The 19,929-nt window shown below is 33.8% G+C and overlaps 1 protein-coding gene across 1 annotated transcript; it reads left to right on the top strand.

Annotated features, from left to right (window-relative positions):
* The first annotated feature begins 964 nt into the window (after positions 1-964).
* Positions 965-18,012, top strand: LOC144373382 (axin interactor, dorsalization-associated protein-like). The gene is made up of 4 exons (XM_078036470.1): positions 965-1,053; positions 1,320-1,426; positions 16,019-16,141; positions 17,882-18,012. The coding sequence occupies exons 1-4, from the start codon at positions 965-967 to the stop codon at positions 18,010-18,012; spliced, it is 450 nt and encodes a 149-aa protein (XP_077892596.1).
* The last annotated feature ends 1,917 nt before the right edge of the window (positions 18,013-19,929 follow it).

Below are 19,929 nucleotides of genomic sequence, written 5' to 3' on the forward strand. Positions count from 1 at the left end.
TGTAATTACAACCTGTTCTTTTTGAATTTCCTTATTTAGGAATCCAATATGCCATACTCCTTTTAACTCAAATCTGCAAGACTCCAAAATTAAAGTCTGAGTAATTAGAGTAAAAACCATGGGTTGCACAATTAATAATGCTAAATATTCACCTTGAAATAATTGCAGGTAGTCACTAGGAACCCATAAATTGGGGAATGAAACAATAAATTTCATAAAATACTTTTCCAGATACAGATAGAATTGTAGAACATCTGTCTGTAGGCTTACATGCCAGAAAGTAATCAACCAGGACACAAGAGGTGATAGCATTATGTTGTTTGATGACTTCCCTGAGGAGAAAGTCTGCTGTGTGTGTGTGTGTGTGTGTATGTGTATGTGTGTGTACATACGTGTAAAAATATATATATATATATATATATATGCATGTATATATGTATTTACACATATACAATAAATTTCATCATAAAAGGAATATTAGAATTATAACCTTGCTTCTACAAACCTTACCAGTGTGATAAGTATTGAGGAAAATCTACTGAGGATAAAGAATAAGATGTGATTATCTATTTCTCTTTAATTAGTCATCTTCAGTATCAATCTTTTAATTAAAATACTTCAGGAGAAGAGGTATTCTCTTTCACTGGTACCTCATATCACCTAGGACCTTGTACATTGGAGAACTATTTTATGGTTCATTTTCTATGAGGGCTCTGAGACTTTCCTTGGAGATCTTACAGTACTCTGAAAATACTGGTACCTGCAGTCCACAATGGACATTTTTATTTTGCTATGACATTCAGTAGTCAATTGCAGAGTCTTGAAATGATAGTGAAGCTCGGAATTTAAAATACATATATTAATGTGTGGTTAATACACTATAAAATATGATTAAAAGTATCAATTTAAGATATAACATATAAGACTAACTAATATATAAGTCTAAGATTATGATATAAGTCTAATGTTGGTCTATGTATTTTTTCTAGTCCTAAAGAATATTCTCACATATAATAAAGAATTTCCATTTGATGTTCAGCCTGTCCCATTAAGGTAAATAAATAAGCATCCATATTTTATCTTCTGATTTTATTATCTATTTTATGCCTGTTTTTCAAATATTTCTGTATTTTTTCCCTATCAAATTTGGTATTGGTGATATGGCTGATACCATTGGTAGCAATGAGATGATTGACATTGACATTTATATCAACATTAACCTAATAATCAGCATCTTATCTGGGAAGTTAGTGGCTATGAGGGTTAGCTGGTGTATTAAGTGGAGTAGCTCACTAATTTTTCTGTCCTTTTTTATATAGGAGAATTTCAGCCCCTGGTGAGGAAGAGCATTTGGAATTTGAAGAAGATGAAGAAGAAGGTGGTGCTGGAGCAGGGTCTCCTGATTCTTTTCCTGCTAGAGTGCCTGGTGGGTACAAAAAATGTACATTATATAATTCAAGGTCAGGTGTTTGGAACTTACTTTTGTACTTGTTAGTGGCGGGTAAAACATCTCCAGGTTTGCCAATCTTAAGCAAATTATCATGGCCATTCTGATAGTGGTAGCTAATGGTTTATTGTGAAAGTATCTTACTATTTGTGTCAGGGATCCTCAAAACATCCCAGGTTTAGTGATTGGCTAGGAAGACCCACAGGACTCAGCATATAGCTGTACTCACAGTTGTATTCTGAGTCATTACAACAAGAAAACACAAGAACAAAATTAGCAAAGGGTAAAAGCACACAGGCAAATTCCAGAGGAAACCAAACTTCTAAGAGTCATCTCCCAGCAGAGTCAAATATGTATTTGATTCTCTCAACATTATTTCACACCTGTAAAATGAAAAATATTGTCTATTGGGGAAACACTGTAGAGATTCAGTGCACAAGACACTTATTGGGGTTAGCATGAACCAAAACTAAAGACTCCAGGAAGAAAGCAAGTGTTCAGCACAAACCATATTGTTTGCATGGATGGTTTAGGCACAGTGATCTTCTTAACAGGGCATGATGGGAATCCTGCTGAAATCCAGGTTCCCAGATGCTAGCCATGGACCAACATTGTAAGTAGGCTTTCTAGAGTAACTGTTTGCTATGTTAATTCTTTTCTTTATATATCTAGCTGTTCTTTAAATAATCATATATGATTGTGAAACCTGGACCTGGAGGAACAGATACTATACAGTTGCCCTTAACAGGGAAATAAAGAATACATAGCAAGTTCTTTTTATTTGTGGAAGATCTTGACAAGGTTGTAAAATACCCTAGTCAAGCACCCTGAGTGAATTTTTTGCCTCTTCCACTTCTATAATTTCTTCTGTTCTTATACAGTGCACAGTTTTTACTTCTGATGAACTAGTTCATTTTTTGGAAGTGTGGAAATAACACTGTACTATTGTGATGCATTTTTTATGCTTTATGGTATAATTAAATATAATATACATATCATCCAGAAAACTTCATAATTAAAGTCATATTCCAGTAATTTAAATACTCTTTGGTAGAAGACGTTTGAAATATAAACAGTATAGGCTTAGACAAACAAGATACCTGCGCTTTTGAGTCTAACATCTGCCAATCAGTAGTTGAGTGACTGTACTTTTTTCTTTATAAAAGGAGATGTTGACAATGCCTAATTCATAGGGTTACAATGAAAATTAAGGCACCACATACAAAGCATTTGGCATGATACTTTTCATTTGCTGGGGTAGTGGTGGCTACTGTATTTTCATTATCACTTCTAAATGGTGCTAACAGTCCTACACCATAGGGTTATTGGAAAAATTACAGTCACTATAAAATGTTATTGTTAGTGTTTCTTTGATACAAGGTAATTATTTCCAATCTGTTTGTCCTTATGAAGAAAGAGCTATATTTTACTTGTCATATTTGTAGGAAATTTCAAGATTGCTGAGATGATGAGGTAAATAAATTTGCTAAAATTTTTCTGTATTTTTTATTTCCTTTTCAAACCACATGCTGTACTTGAAATAGATTCCAGTTCTATAAATTTCTGGTTTGATTATTTGTTCACTAGCTATACTTCTGTAGCAAACAAGATCCTTGAAGCAGATGATGTAAGTCATGAAATGGACAGATTAAGGTCTTTATGGGTTTCAGGTTGCTGAGTTGAAAAGAAACTCTGTAAATTAAGTCTATTTGCTATGAAAGATTAAGCCCAAAGTAATTAGATTTTTGTATTCTGATATAGCATTTTGGTATTTTATTTCAGAGATACAGAAAGCTCACTAAACCTTTCTATTCCCTGAATTATTTTCCTCAAAGTAAGAAAGAGTACATATAGTTCAATTGGCTATATTTGATTTTCGATCATATTTTCCAGGGCCTGTGTCATTATAAAATTAAAAATGTCATTGAAGGACAATTTGACCTTTAACTTAATTGTAGAATGGGGAAAATTGTTATACTGTGGACATCCAAGATTTCATTCATGATAAGGCTGTTGTGTCTATATTATCATGGCAGGGTGCTCCTAAGAATTATAACATTTTTATTATCTTTATTTTATGTAATTTATATAATTGTAAGTTTGTTGTATTTTTTTTTTTTGGTACTGAGGATTTAACACAGGGGTACTTTACCAGTGAGCCACATCCTCAGCCCTTTTTATTTTTCATTTTGAGACAGGATTTCACTTAGTTGCTGAGGGCCTCACTGAGTTGCTGAGATTAGTCTTAAACTTGGGATCCTCCTGCCTCAGCCTCCCAAGTCACCTGGATTACAGGCTTGTGCCATAGCATCTACCTTATTATGATCTTTTGAAAAAATATTGATTAAGGTGTCCCTTACATATATAAAAGGCATCTTTTTTTAGTGTGCAGCTTTATGAGTTTTGACAAACACACATGCTAAACACTACTACTGTTAAGCTAATGAGATGAAGTATAATATATGACTATGGTATGACCAAGAGTAGTTTATTCCCATTTAAAATTAAAAATGAATTTTTATCCAACCTTTCTTGAAAAGAATAAAAAATTGTTAAACCTTTCTTTGACATTAATATCATTTTCAAAGCCTTCAATTCTCATAAGACAAACAGTAACTTTTGTGTACTGCTTTAAACACTAACTGGCTTAGGTCCAAATAGTAGTTTAATTTTCTTAAGGTAATCTCAGTAGATTTCATTTAAATAGAGGATATAAATTTATAACCTATTATTTATTACCTGAAAACTTATTTATCATTTTGAATATTAAAGCTTCTAAATGATAAACCAAAGTAATACAAATAAAAAAATAGCTGATCAGGATTATATGCTTATAATCCTAGCTACTTAAGAAATTGAGGCAGGAGGATTGCAAGTTTGAGGCCAGTGGGGGCAACTTAGAGAGACTTTGTCTCAAAATAGAAAGAACTAGGGATGTAGCTCAGTGGTAGGGTGCTTGCCTCACCTGTGTGAAGCCCTACATTTGTTTCCTAGTACCACATGCACAAATAGCCATGACACAATTTTAGACAAAATTTAAAAAAACATTTCTGAGTGACCTAAACATAAGCCTAGCAATCTCAACATTATTCTAAATTTGTATTGGTTATTCATCTTTTATATAGTCTTAAATATGTACAAAAACTGTTTTTTGAAACTCAAAATGAAGAGTGAATCTTACTTCTTTAATATCAAGCCTGTACTTGTTTCTTTCCTGCATAAATATTCAATTCTGAGTTGAACTTGAGAGTTAAGCAAATATGGATTTCATTTTCAGCTAAAGTGCAGTGTTTTTCTTACTCATGCATATAGGAAGTTGAAAACTGCAACAAAATATTCATTGCTGTTCCATGAATATTAGGGCATCCTTATTTCACAGAATTTCAGAATATATTTAGGGTTAAGCAGTAAATACTACCAAAGTGTGCAGTTAAACTCTGGCTCTCCGTGCACTTCCTTTCTCTCAAAGTCTCAAATTCTCAGACTGAGCCGAACAGTCAGAGCCAGAGTCCCTTATCCAGTCATGTACTTATATTGAAAGGAAAGGAAAATACCATTCAATGTTATCTGGAAGTTCTCCTAGCTATTTTTCAATTGTTTTAAGGCTTGTTAATATTCTATTACTCTCAAGCAGTTTTGGAAACATTTTAAGATTTCTTTTTTATAATTTGTCTTGTTTGTTTGTAGTACTGGGGATTGAAGTCTGGGGTGCTCTACCACATAGCTACATCCCCAGCTCTTTGACTTATTTTTTTTTATTTTGAAACAGGGTTTTGCTAAGTTGCCCAGGCTGGCCTCTCCTGCCTTAACTTGCAAAGTTCCTGGGATTACAGGCATGCACCACTAAGTCTGGCTAAGTTTTTTTTAATCCATGAATCTTGTCACTTGAAGTCAAAAGGTTTTCTCCAGAGCTTTGCAGAAATTGGTTTATAGGAAATTTCTATTGAGTATGCTCTTCATCAAGGCTCTAAGCAACATCTGGCCTGCTTTGTCTTGAAAGTCCTCTGGCCACTCAAATTTTTAACCCAACACCTGTAGTAACTCTTCCTTGCATGCTAAATGGCATCTGTGTATGAAGCATATACCCACTGATTCATCTTAGGTTTTGTGAGAGTATTTATTATTTTTTTCCAGATATGATGGTTACACTTAAGAATTCAGCCATTATCCAAATCACATATTTCTGAACACAGAAAAATACATATTTCTAGTACCAGTCAATAAAGAAAATAAAAACAAGAATATATTCATATAACTTATATACAAACAACTTTAATCAGGTATAATTTTTCACAGACCTAGAAATATTATTATTTGAATGCTAATGACCCCTAAGATTTTTATCAAACTTTTAATATAATTTCAAAGTGAACAAACTTCTTATGATTTTACTCTTTATCTTGAAAGGTTGGACCAGTTTCTCAACTACTAATCAGTTACCAACCAAAAGAAATTGTGCATGTGTTTTCATATTTTCACACAATTTGTATGTGTGTACAAATTGCAGATGTGCAGTACAAATTGCAAAATTTTTCTCTTGCTAGATTTTTAAGACCCATTTCATGTTTTGTGCCATTTACAAAATGTTATGACCAAATAATGATTTGATAATACCATTATTTTAAATTATGTTAAAATTATCCCAAAATAATAGAAAATATTATTTTATATATATCGTTTTTATTGGATTTTAAAATTACAAAGAAATGTGCACTTAAAAAATGTGTGTGACAGACTTTGAATTGGTAGTATCAAACATCTGAATTTAATTACAAGTATGATAAATCTAAAACAAAGAAGACATAAATATATAATCACACACATATGATAATGCTTAGTTTACATTTTAGATATCAGGTTCATCTCTGTCCTAAAAGTATGGACAACAAATTTTGTACTCCTTATTCATGACATTTAATTTACCAAGCACCAAGGCAAAATGAAGACTGACTCACCTCTTATTGAAGTAAATGCCTGTGACAAACATTTGTACAATATCATGTAAAAAGCAAATTCAAATCAGTGTTTTAAAAAATATAATCTTTGGTAATTTTCCTCTTTTAATGTTCTGACCTAGACAATGATGTACTATTTTGGAACAAAGACTGTCATGCCATTTCCAATTTTGGACTAGAAATTGTCCTTATAGTATGATATGAGATATAAACAATAGAAATTTTTAAAAAGCAAAAATAAAAAAGTTGAAAGAAAAGAATGACTTCCTCTTCTGCATGTGAGGACAGGGTCTTAAGGATCCCATTGACCTTCATATCCATGTCACTCCAGACTCATCCTCAGGCTGGTGGTCCTTTCATTGTCTGATTCTCCATGATCTCTATGGCCATCCTACTTGATACTTAGACCTTCATTTTTCTCAGCATCCTCTTGGAACAAAGAAGTTATGGGCAGGGGGTGGGGGGCTTCAGATGTTCTCCCATTGTTTTTCTGTACCTGTTGCAGGTAGAGTGGTGCTTCATTGCTTGGTCTGTGTCAGTGCTGTGGGGTGCCCAGCAGAGGCAGAGGCCTTACTTGCACAATTCCCTTTCCTCTCCACAGTGGCAGTGGCTGTAACATTCTTGGCTAGGTCAGACGCTTTTACACAGTTTTTAAAACATTCTTGAGGGAACTTGTCTATGTTTAACAAACAGCCATTAGGGGGATCCATAGCTACCTTCACAAATTGTTTTCCACAGATGAAGCACAATGAAATAGAACAACTTGAGTTTTTACCCAAGTACCACCTGTTAATAAACAGTTTCCATCAACAAGATGGACTTTTTGGTATCCCCTATTACAGTAGTGTGGTAAAATGGTTCCAAACCTTCTAATTCATTGTCATTACTTTATCAGAGTTGTCTTTAGGTTTAGGCTTAGAATCTTCCTCTCGCAGAAAATCACACTGAATTGAGTAATTCCTTCCAACTCTTTTTGACACCAGTGAGAGCATGCTTGCTCTGGTTGGTGCATAAGAGGTGGTTGGGGGCAGATAAGTCAGAAAAAGACATGCTTTCTGTGTTCAGTACAACTTGGGGCTCACCAGCTACCAATGGCTTCCTTTGTCTTGCAGTAAAAACTGAAAGTGGAATTAACCAAATGAACACAGTCCTGCTGCTCACTGCTATATGAGTGTTAAAGACCTATCATATTGCTATCTGGGCTGCTCAGTCTCTGTCCATTCCTGTGAATGTGCATTGCCCAGTGTACAAAGTTCAAATGTTACTCTTTTTTAATCACTCCCTTACTTGGAGTTCTTAGTGACAGCTCAATAACATCCATGGGATGTTATTGAAAACTTGGTTTGGACAGCTGTAGCCATTTAGAGTTTTCCATATTTAAAAGTATGAGGCATAAATAGTGGCCTCACAAAAATGTCTATATTCTAATCCTGGGAACCTGTGACTGTTATGTTTACATGGCAAAAGGAACTTTGCAGAAGCTTGAGATAGGGAGGTTCTCCTGCAGTTCCTTTTAAGGCTTTAGGGACAATTAAAATAAAGATGTTAAAATGAGACATGATGGTTAAAAGCATGGACTCTGTAGCCAAACTTCTGTGTGATTATGGATAATTTGTTTTTCTATGCCTCACTTTTCACCTCTGAAAAATAGAACTAAACTATTGTTGTGAGGATTAGATGAGAGGATTAGGATAGTATGTGGCACATCACAAATACTCACAAGTGTTAGCTATTTCTTATTTACATAGCAATTCCATGTGGAAGAACATTTCTTCTGATCTTTGCTCTAGATCTGAGAACAGATGATCTAGCTGGAATAGCACAGTTTACACTGGATTGTGTGTAGTGATTTCTTTCTTATCCTTGTTAGTCTTCGAATTTTATGAATGTAGTTGACTTGTTCTCATATTACACTATGTAATTGGATATGTTAATTCTTCACTTAGAAATCTTCCTTTTAATGCATTGGCTCAATTTACAACTATCATGGTTTTATCTTTGATGCAAAAACATGCATATAGATGGTATGGTATTATTTTAGCATTTGATCTTCTTTTATGTTTATTATTTCTTCACTCATTGATATAGATTCTCTAGCCATTTGTTTACTAGAGCATGATAACCTCTAGAACTGAAAATTCAGTCATTCATTCAATAAAATATTTCTTCAACAAAGATCTGTTTATTCCTTGTGCATACTACAAAAGGAACAGTTCCCACACCTTTCAGGATGCTTATTGTGTAGTCAGCAAGACAGAGCCAAAAGCACATGATTATGATTAGAGATGTGCACCAATGTCATAGGTTGGCAAAAAAGAAGGGCTGAGGGAATTCAATAAATCTAGCCAGATTTAGGACTCACTGAGTATGTAGGAGTTGACCATGCAGAGAGAGAGAGCACATCATAGACCATTCTGAAACACCTTAAATAGGCACCTTTCTATGTAATCTATGATCTTAATTACACTCAGCTTCCTTCATAATGGAACACAATGTTTGACATTCTACCTTGAATTAAACAAGAAATTCAGACTTGAAATCACTGCCTCCATATTAAATTATTCGAAGCATAATGATTACATTAAACCTTACTGTGTAGTCTCAGGCAAAAAGATTGTTGGTAAGGAATGTAGCATCAGCCCTACCATTTCAACTGAAAGACCTAGATGATGACAGGTTATAAAATTGACTCACCCCAAAGTAACAACAAGTTTAATATCAACTTGGAAAAAAATAATCTTAACATCAAAAAGACTTTGAAAGTTGTAAAGCAATCATCTTTTGAATGTCAAAAAAGGTAGTAAAGAGGTAATACATAAAAGAAGTAACATTCTTGGGGGTTTTGGGGGGTGGGGTGGGGTGGGTTCTTTTTTTGTCTTTTTTAGAACTGGGGTTTGAATCCAGTATTTTGCAAATGCAAGGCAGACACTTTGCCACTGAGCTACATCCCAACCCAACATTCTTAATATATAAAGAAAAATTTTAATTGTAATAACCAAAGCAGAATACATGAGAGGAACAGACAATATGAGCGAGCGCATGAGCGTGCACACACACACACACACACACACACACACACACACATTTAAAAAACATCCGTTAAACATAAAAAGATACTCAACTTTATTTTTAATAAAAAACAGAAATTAAAGCTACTGTTGGTGAGTCTTAGGGGAAATAGGTACTTATTAATCACTGGTGGGAACAAAAAATGGTGAGGTTCCTTTGGAGGGGAATTGAGCATTCTCTAACAACATATAAGTACATATTTTTTCCTTAGCAATCCCATTCCTGAGAATTTACTTTGAAGATGCACCCCCAAAATACAGGAAAAAGAGGAGGAAACATTTGCATATACACAAGATTCTCTGTTTAGGTGTTTTTTATAATGATAAAAAGTTAGAAATAAAGTAACTGCCATATGAAGATTGACTGAATAAACATAGGATGCTGTAGAAAATAATTCAGAAAATCTCCATGAACTAATTAGTGATTTTTCAAATTAGTGTTAGCAGAATTTATCAAGGTAGTTCACATTAGCAGATTAAGGGGAAAGATTTCATAAAGTTGTCAACAATGCAGAAAAAGTTTTCAGTTAAGTTTGAAATACAGCCTTGATTTTAAACAATTCTTGTCAAAGAACAGAAAAACATCCTTAACCTGATAAAACATGGCTACATGACATTTACAGCCCAAAATCGTTTAATGATGAATTTGAACAAAACAAGAGTGTCTATTACTTCTTTTCATCAGCATTGTTTTGGAAGCTCTAGCTACTGCACTAGGACAAGAAAATGAAATATAAAAGGGGGGATGTTATTTATTTGCACATTTATGAATATATAGAGAATATATGCAAAAAACCTATTCATAACTCATTAATAAGATAATGTGGTTCCTGGATAGAAAATCTGTACAGACAAATCAATTTTATCTCAAACAAGTAATAATTGCTTAGAAAATGAACTATTATAATATTTATAGTAGTATTAAATAATATCAAGGACCTTATTATAAATTCAACAAAAGAAATATAAGAATTTTATGTAGAAAATAAACCTTTATTGAAAGAAATAAAAGAATATCAAAAGGAAAAGGAAACTGGAGCAATCTTGAAATTAGGGAAAAAGATGGAAGAGTGACTTAATAATTGTTATGGTTGGTGAGATGTTGAATTGTACATTCTCTTTTACTTTTTTCATTTCTCTCAATTGAATTGTTTATGAGAATGCATTTTATAAAAACAGTGAAGTCATTATTCTTTTTTTCATTTGTTCATAATAGTTATTCTTGACATTAGATTCATTTGGACTAATTATAAATGCATGGGATATAATTTGCTCCAATTCAGTCCCTTCACCCTCCCCATCCTCCCTCCCACTGTTCCCTTTCATCTACTTTACTGATCTATTTATTTACATTTTTTAAAATTAGTATGTTATAGATATTCAAAATGATGAGTTTCATTATAGTATATTCACATATGTGCATTGAAAAGTTAATTTGGTTTCATTCCACAGTTTTTCCCTACCCACTCCCCATTCCCTTCTTTTTCTTTTATTGATTTTATTTTTTTTAAATACACGACAATGGAGTGTATTACAATTCTTATTACACATATAGAGCACATTTTTTTATCTTTGTATAAAGTATGTTCATGCCAATTCACGTTATACATATACTTGTTTTTTTGCATTACAATTCTTATTACACATATATACCACAATTTTTCATATCTCTGTTTGTATATAAAGTAGGTTGACATCCAATATGTGTCTTCAGACATGTACTTTGGATAATGATGTCCATCACATTCATTCCACATTCATTAGGAGGCTAATCCCCTGCCTCCTCCCTTTCCCTCACTCCCCTCTTCCCTATCTAAAATCCATCTATTCATCCCATGTTCCTCTTCCCTACCCTATTATGAGTCAGCCTCCTTATATCAGAGAAAACATTTGGCATTTGTTTTTTGGGGATTGACTAACTTCACTTAGCGTTATCTTCTCCAATGCCATCCATTTACCTGCAAATGCCATAATTTTATTCTCTTTAAAAAACGTTCATGGGGCTGGGGATGTGGCTCAAGCGGTAGCGCGCTCGCCTAGCATGCGTGCGGCCCGGGTTCGATCCTCAGCAGCACCACATACCAACAAAGATGTTGTGTCCGCCAAGAACTAAGAAAAAATAAATAAATGTTAAAATTCTCTCTCTCTCTGTCCCCCTCTCTCTCTCACTCTCTCTTTAAAAAAAAATAAATAAAAAAATAAAAAACGTTCATAGTGTATATATGCCACATTTTTAAAAATCCATTCATCCACTGAAGGGCATGTAGGTTGGCTCCACAGTTTAGCTATTGTGAATTGTGCTGCTATAAACATTGATGTGGCTGTGTCCCTGTAGTATGTTGTTTTTAAGTCCTTTGGGTATAGTCCAAGGAGAGGAATAGCTTGGTCAAATGGTGGTTCCATTCCCAGATTTCCAAGGAATCTCCATGAGTTTAATTCCATTTTGTTGCATATGGATTTCCAGTTTTCCCAGCACCATTTGTTGAAAATGCTATCTTTTCTCCAGTGCATGTTTTTGGCACCTTTGTCTAAAATAAGATGATTGTAATTTTGTGGGTTAGTCTCTGTGTCCTCTATTCTGTACCATTGGTCTACCAGTCTGTTTTAGTGCCAAAACCAAGCTGTTTTTGTTACTATTGCTCTGTAGTATAGTTTAAGGTCTCATATAGCGATACTCCCTGCTTCACTCTTCCTGCTAAGGATTTCTTTAGCAATTCTTGGTCTCTTATTTTTCCAGATGAATTTCATGATTGCCTTTTCTATTTCTATGAGGAATGCCATTGAGATTTTGATTGGAATTGCATTAAATCTATATAGTGCTTTTGGTAGTTTGGTCATTTTGATAATATTAATTCTGCCTATCCAAGAGCAAGGTAGATCTTTCCAGAAATAGTAAATGAATTCAGCAAAGGAGCAGGATATAAATCAACACCCATAAATCAAAGGCATTTCTGTATATCAGTGACAAAGCCTCTGAGAAGGAAATGAGGAAAACTACTCCATTCACAATAACCTCAAAAAAATGATACTTGAGAATCAATTAAAGAAGTCAAAGATCTATACAATAAAAACTACAGAACCCTAAAGAGAGAAATCAAAGAAGATCTTAAAAGATGGAAAGATCTACACATTCCCTTCTTAAAAGGAGAAAAGGAGGAGGAGGGAGGGAGAGGGGGAAGTTGGGCAGGGTCAGATCAGAATATGATAACCCAAAGGGTGGGGTTTGGCCTGCTGAGAACTTCTAACTGAAGGAGATTGGAATCTCAAAAGCAAGCTCAGCAGCAAAGCCTTTGCTCTCCTCCTGCCCTCCTGTCCGTTCACCCTTCTCTCCCAAAGCAAGTCATAAAATCTAGAAAGTGCTCTCTCTCTCTCTCTCTCTCTCTCTCTCTCTCTCTCTCTCTCTCTCTTTCTCTCTCCCTCTCTCTCTCTCCCTCTCTCTTTCCTTCCTTCCCTGCTATTCCCTTCCTGTCCCCCTACCCTCCCTTCCCCCCTCTCTTAAAAACCCTCATTCCAGACAGGACCTGCCTTAGGTCCAGAAGGAAAGAAGGCTATACAGAGAGGCCAAGAAGATGACCAGACAGGGCTTGCTGGGACCCTGGCAGCCTTTTACCATTAGCTCACACCCCCTTTTCCAGTCATTTCTACATGGCCATCCATTCTTCATGGAACATAAACATAAAAACAGGAGTTTTCCCTGGATCTCTAGGTCTTTATTTCTGAAGGCTTTTAGGTCAAATAAAATTCTATTAAATAATTGTAATGATTTTTAAAATGTAAAGATATATACTAGTTCATAAATTAGAAGAAGCAGTTTATAAAGATAGACTCTTTCTGAAACTCATCTGAATTTTTATTGCAGCTATAGAATGAAGATACTGTATTAGTGGTAAGAGGATAAACAGTCCGGTAAGACAGAATAGAAAACTCAGAAAGTGATTGCCACATGATTTATGATTGAAGTGGGACTGCAGATGAGTGGTGGAAAATGTCAGTCTTTTTAATGAGTAGTGCTGAGACAATTGAGTATTTATGTGAAATTGAATGAAATTAAAGCCCCTACTATACACCGTAGTCAATAATTCTGTGTGACATATGGAATTAAGTGTGAATGGCAAAACAATAAAATGCTTTCAAGATAATACCTTTATGATTTTGGAGTGGGGTAAGTTGTCTTAAATATGACATAAAAAGCACTGATAGTAAAGGAAGATATTAAGAAATTTGATATTACTAGCAGTAAGTATTTATCATAATCAGAAGACACCATGGCAGAGAAAAGTCATTCTTAACATTCAAAACTAATACTTGGTGTTAGAAGTTAGCAATGGTTGCTATCTTTTGGAAGAGTGAATTGGATATGGTGGGGGGAAGGACACTCCCAGGAGGCTGATCATATCTTTCCTAGATCTGATACTAGTTATACAGGTGTATTCACTTTGTGGAAGTTCAGCAAACTGTACTAACAATTTGTACATTTTAAAATGTATATGCTCTACTTCAACAAAAAGTCTTTATAAAGGAAAAGTACTAAGAAGCTATTTGTAAAACATTTGTCCAGCAAAATAATAGAGACCTCCTACAGCTCAATAAGATAGACATCTCAATAAAAAATCGAGCAAAATAATTGAACACACTTCAGAAAAGAGGAAATCATATATTTGATTTATTCTAAAAGGTGCTCAACCTTATTAATCTTCAGAGGAATGCAAATTAAAATGATTGATTTCTTTATACCAAAATTGGCTAACATGAAGAATCTGAGAAAACAGTACCTAGTGAGGATGTGGAGCAATGGGAACACTACTGCACTTGGGCTAGGAATAAAAATTGGCACAACCACCTTAGGAAATGGATTGTCATTACATAGTAGGTATGGAGGTAACATGCCAGGTGACTTAGTGATTCCTCTGTTTCAGAAATGGGTGCTTATGGGAACCAGAAGATGTTCAGAAGAGTATTTATTATAGCCTTGTTAACTATATCCAAACACTTGAAGTAATTCAAATGTCTATCAACACAAGAATGTGTACATAAACTGTAGCATATTTATACAGCCATGTACTACATAATAGAATGAACTTTTCTGCAGAAAAATTCATATATGATATACATACATGTGAATATGTATGTATATAAATATAAATGTATACATATTCACATTTTTCATAAAATTTCAGAGGTGTTTTTTAACTCTCTGAAGTTCATCCCAGATGTCCAGGTACAAGCCCCTCTTCTAAAAGTACCCTCATTTGTCAATCAAAGAAGATGCATAAAAGGTATTATGTATATATTTAATGATATCAGCCTGAGCCCATTTAGGTTTGTTAATGCAACAGTGGACTGCAGCCTCCAGGCCTTCCCATTATTGCATTTGTCTGTATTGTCTTCATATTTGTTTAAATTAGAAAGTAATATATTTTTAACAGCACTGTTGAGGTATAATTTGCATTTCATAACATTTCCCTTCTGTAAGTATAAAATTCATCGATTTTTGACACCTCTATAGAGTTTTGCATCTGTCATCACTATACAAGTTCAGAACATTCCCATCACCTCCCAAAATTTTCTCAAGCCACATTTGCCATCAATCAAATGTGTATTTTCAAATGTAGTGTGTTTATTGCTTCATGTATTTCAAATAACTCATCATTAAAAGTAGCATAACACATTGTTGAATAGAAACTTGAAAAACATCAACCAAAATCTTTTGTTAAGTGTATTTTGAGGTTCTGTATACATACTTGATTAAAATCAGCTTATTTGCATCTGTTCTCTATTGCTAGTTTCAAAAAAGGGAACATACTGAACAGTTGATTTCTTCCTTCATATGTCCTTGGTGGGTGAATGTTGTCATGTTGTTCTGGGTAGGTTTTTAGTTTTAAAAATTTTAGTTGGTTTTGGGGAAAATGTTCAGTTATACAAATGGCCATTTTATATGGCAGTCTGTATAGTACTAATTTCTGAGAGAATAACTCATACAAAATAGAATGAAGAATAGAAGTTAGACTATATAGTTAAATTAAAACATAAATATCAAATTGTAAATTATTTTCTTTATTAGGAGTAACTAAAGAGAAGAATGTATTGATCAACTCTGATATTAAATGTCTCAGACTTTAGAACAGTATAACAAGTATTTTAAAAGCTTTTCTTGTCTTTGTTCTACCACTTCATATTAAGATGCTGAGTATAATATAGAAGTACATATGGAATATAAATATTATGTGAGCATATTATACAATTATGTATAATTGGGCTTCCTCAAGTAATCTTTTTAACATACTTTTATTATACATACTATATACTATTATTATAGAAATGATTATTTCTGCTTAAAGGTGATTTATGGTTGGGAAATGCAGATAAATTATGTGTAAAATTAAATATTTTTCTAAAAAAGTATAACATCAGATGTTCATGAATTTCGGAAATAAAAATACATAATGCCTAGCTAGTTCCTAAGAGGTAGGCTATATCTTCTGTTTGACAAAGTATTTACTCTGAATTGTTGGTGGAGCTAACTTTTACTGAGGTTTCTCTGTTGCCAGGTACTTTATTACCAAGGTTGCCATCAGAACCGGGAATGACATTACTCACTATCAGGATTGAGAAAATTGGTCTGAAAGACACTGGACAGTGCATCGATCCCTATATTACAGTTAGTATAAAGGGTAAATTACTGGCAAATTGCATTATGTTTTTTCTCATATGGGACAAAGTTTTTGACAGGGGATGGTCTTGTATATGTGACAACTTACTTTAATGCATTCTATAATGAGGCAAAATCCTAGAAGAGATCATAGCAGAACATAGTTCGAAAGACTTACAAAAAATATTTCCTACTTATACACTCACTTTTGCTTTTGAGTTTGTATAGATTTTTGCTCTTCAGATTCCATCTAATGTGCAGACTAAACATACACATTGTCCTTAACAGCAGCTACAGTCTTCAGGATATAGATTAACAATAGCACCCCTCACCTTCTCCTATCCAGTCTATATTCATTTCTCTCCACAAAGCCCCATGTCCTATTTTCCCATCTCTTCTGCTTCAGCCCCTTCTTCTTCCTGTGCTACTGAGGTATCTACTTAGGTGAATCCTACAGAGGCAGATGAAAATCAGGGGACAGGGAAGTAGGGTGCAACCATAACATCCATGCCCTGAAAGCAATCCCGTGGGATGATGATGTGATTAAGGAATAAATTATACCATTTTACAGAAATAACTATAGTTAGTACAAACGGCTTATTTTAATCTGTAGTTTTGCACCAAAGGAACAGATCGGTGCTGAAATTAAATGGAGGAACTTTTATCAATTGCAGAAATAAAGTCAGATCCATGGGTTCATTAGTGCTAATTAAAAGAAAAATATGACCACAAAGAAAAACATTTATTTAAAGAACATAATCCACAGCACTAATACTGGTACACTTTTAAATTCCGAGGTTACCAGTTATCAAATATATAGTGTACCGGAAAATATTTACATTGTTTGATAGGCCAATTATAAAACTGCATACTCATTGAGAAAGTATACTTAAAACACAAAAATATTTAATGATGTTATAAATGTTAAATTACCTTTGCATATGTTATACTGAAATATTTTTATGTAAATATTTTTTTAATTATTAAATGTACTAAATTGTTTTTTGAGCTTTTTGAGACACATAAATGAATAACACATAAACACTGAGGAGTTATTAAATGAGTCCATGTTGAATTTGACTAAACTGAGATTTTTAAACCCGGAAAATTAAAACTATATATAACGTGCCATCTGGTTGTTGTAAATTCAGGGTATGTTGTAAACAGTATAACCAGAATTTAGATAATATATATGAAAAATTATTAACCAAAGGGTTTTTGTTGGCTGTTCTCATCCATTTTTGGTTCTTAACAGGGAAATTATAAGGTTAGGTTTAAAGGCTTTTCTAAATAAGTCATATACTTGATCAAAGTTAGAAATTGGTGGCAGAGCTCCATTGTGGCAAATTTTATACTCCAGATTTTTTTTGGCATAGAAATATATAGTGGGATATTCCCTATGAAAAAAAAAACATGTTTGTTCTTTTTACCACTTCACTATGAAGATCAAGTTTTGTCCACTTGGCCATGTAAAGGCTTCCTACCACTTCACTATGAAGATCAAGTTTTGTCCACTTGGGCCATGTAAAGGCTTCCTTGTCCCCTTCATGAGGTCTCCTATCCAGTCTATATTCATTTATCTCCACATACCCCATGAACTTTAACTCTCACATACTTGCTCACACCAAATAGGAATCTCTTAGCCTGAGAATCTCCTCTCAGCTCTTTCCATGCCTCTTTAGGAACTGTAACCTTTGCAGTTTCTATATTTTCCGTCTGTATATGTGAATGCTCATAAGCAGAAACTTAATTGTTTCTCCAGATCTGAATGACATAGATTTAACTCCTGTGCAAGATACTCCTGTGGCTTCAAGAAAAGAAGATACATATGTTCATTTTAATGTGGACATTGAGCTCCAGAAGCATATTGAAAAATTAATCAAAGGTTTGTAATTATCAGTTACTGACTTCTTAAGGACACAGTACTTATCTGGGTTTGTGTTCATAGTATACTTAACACAAGATCTTATGTCACATAGTTATGAATATTGACTTAAAGTCAAATCAAAATTTTTTTTTAAAATATGAGAATTAGCAGTTGCATTATCTAGTTGTGTAATAAATGTGGTTAAATATTATTTGATAGGGAAGTTTTTCTCATAATACAGAGTTAAGGAAGCAGGTTCCCTAATAATTACCTTAAGTCCTTTTAGGAACCTAATGATTACTTTCTAACAGTTAAAGAATTATTTTTTTTTCTTTCAATAAGATGCATTGGGTAAAAAGATACTATAACTGGCAGTTAGTTTGTAAGAATATGGAAAGGACAATCTGGGCGTGGTTTCAGGAGGGAGAGAAATGATATAAGGTAGAATTTTTTTTAAAGGAACTCTTAAATTTCTATTCTAATACAGGTGCTTATTGAAACCCTTTCTATAGGTACTGCTGATACTTAAGTAACTTCTGTTTTTCTTGTGGTATTTAATATTTTATATTCTTTGGTAGTTTATGATTCTACCTGTGTACATAACTTACATTCTTGCTATACATTTTTGTTGTACTTTGTAGAATTAAATGATATGGAGAAATGTCACTCAGACATGCTAGTACCAGAGCTTGGAGTGACAGCCACAGTGAGTTATCAACAGTTGTGTCATCAGACGGTTTGACACATGTTACTTTGTAAAATCATAGGCTTCTGGTGACACATAAGAAATGTGTGGTCTCTGGCTTATGTTGTTTGTTTTAATTCCTTAGGTACAGCTATCTTCTTTGAATTCAAACACTACAAGCCTAAAAAAGGTTTACCAGCATCAAGTGTTTTGCTTTCATGGAGATGGATGAGATTAAACCTGGGCCAACTGTAATAGAACTGTAAGTGATATACATATAGGATTCATACTGTTCTAATGGTTACTAGTTCATGTTTCTTCTTAGTCCCTCTTATCGAGAATGTAACATTGGAGTTGATCAATCATCAAAGTATTTTAAACAATGATCTTTCTATTGTGGTTACAGATACAAGAAACCCACTGACTTTAAAAGAAAGAAATTGCAGTTATTGACCAAGAAACCACTTTATCTTCATCTACATCAAACTTTGCACAAGGAATGATTCTGACATGAGTAATGTGGAATTTCTGTGAATTTTACCACTCAGTAGAAACCATCATAGCTCTGTGTAGCATATTCATCCTTCAGGAGGCAGGAAGTGAACCGTATCTATAGGCCAGTGAGTCCATTGCAAAGCTGTACCACAGAACTAAAGTCCAGCACCTCATTGTTATGACTCCTTTAGATATTTATTGTAGATTTTGAAACTTGTTTTTACTTTTCTGTTAATTGTGCAATTAATAGTCTGTTTCCTAATTTACCACTGTTCCTACCCTGCTTCCTGGAACAATATTGCTGTGGTAGGTATGCTCATCTTCAAACTTAATACAGCAATAAGAATGTGCTAGAGTTTACACATTTGCTCACTTTTGCTCCAATATGGTCTTTTGATTTGAATTAACTTCAAACTTTTGAATTGAAGTGGGTAGGATAGTACTAGATTGCTTTGAAAGGAAATTGGATCAGTTATGGTCTGTCTTTTAGGCTGTTCCTTAGAGCTGGCCTAAATTCACCCTCATCTGATAGTTCTACTTAGAAATAGTGTGCCTTGATCAGATCAATATCTTATATGGGAGTGTTCCCCAGATTGTAGCTGTGATTTTTTTCTAGATGACCAGATTGTTTTTCTGAAAGTGAGCATATTTTTAGTCATGTTGATTAGTTGTTCTATATCACATTGCTATTGTTTCTACGGTTAACATTAAATGATTCTAGGGTTAACATTAAAACTATCTCTCTCAGAATAATTACAAATTT

This window comes from Ictidomys tridecemlineatus, unplaced genomic scaffold (genome assembly GCF_052094955.1).
Source record: "Ictidomys tridecemlineatus isolate mIctTri1 unplaced genomic scaffold, mIctTri1.hap1 Scaffold_38, whole genome shotgun sequence".
Classification (NCBI taxonomy): Eukaryota; Metazoa; Chordata; class Mammalia; order Rodentia; family Sciuridae; genus Ictidomys; species Ictidomys tridecemlineatus.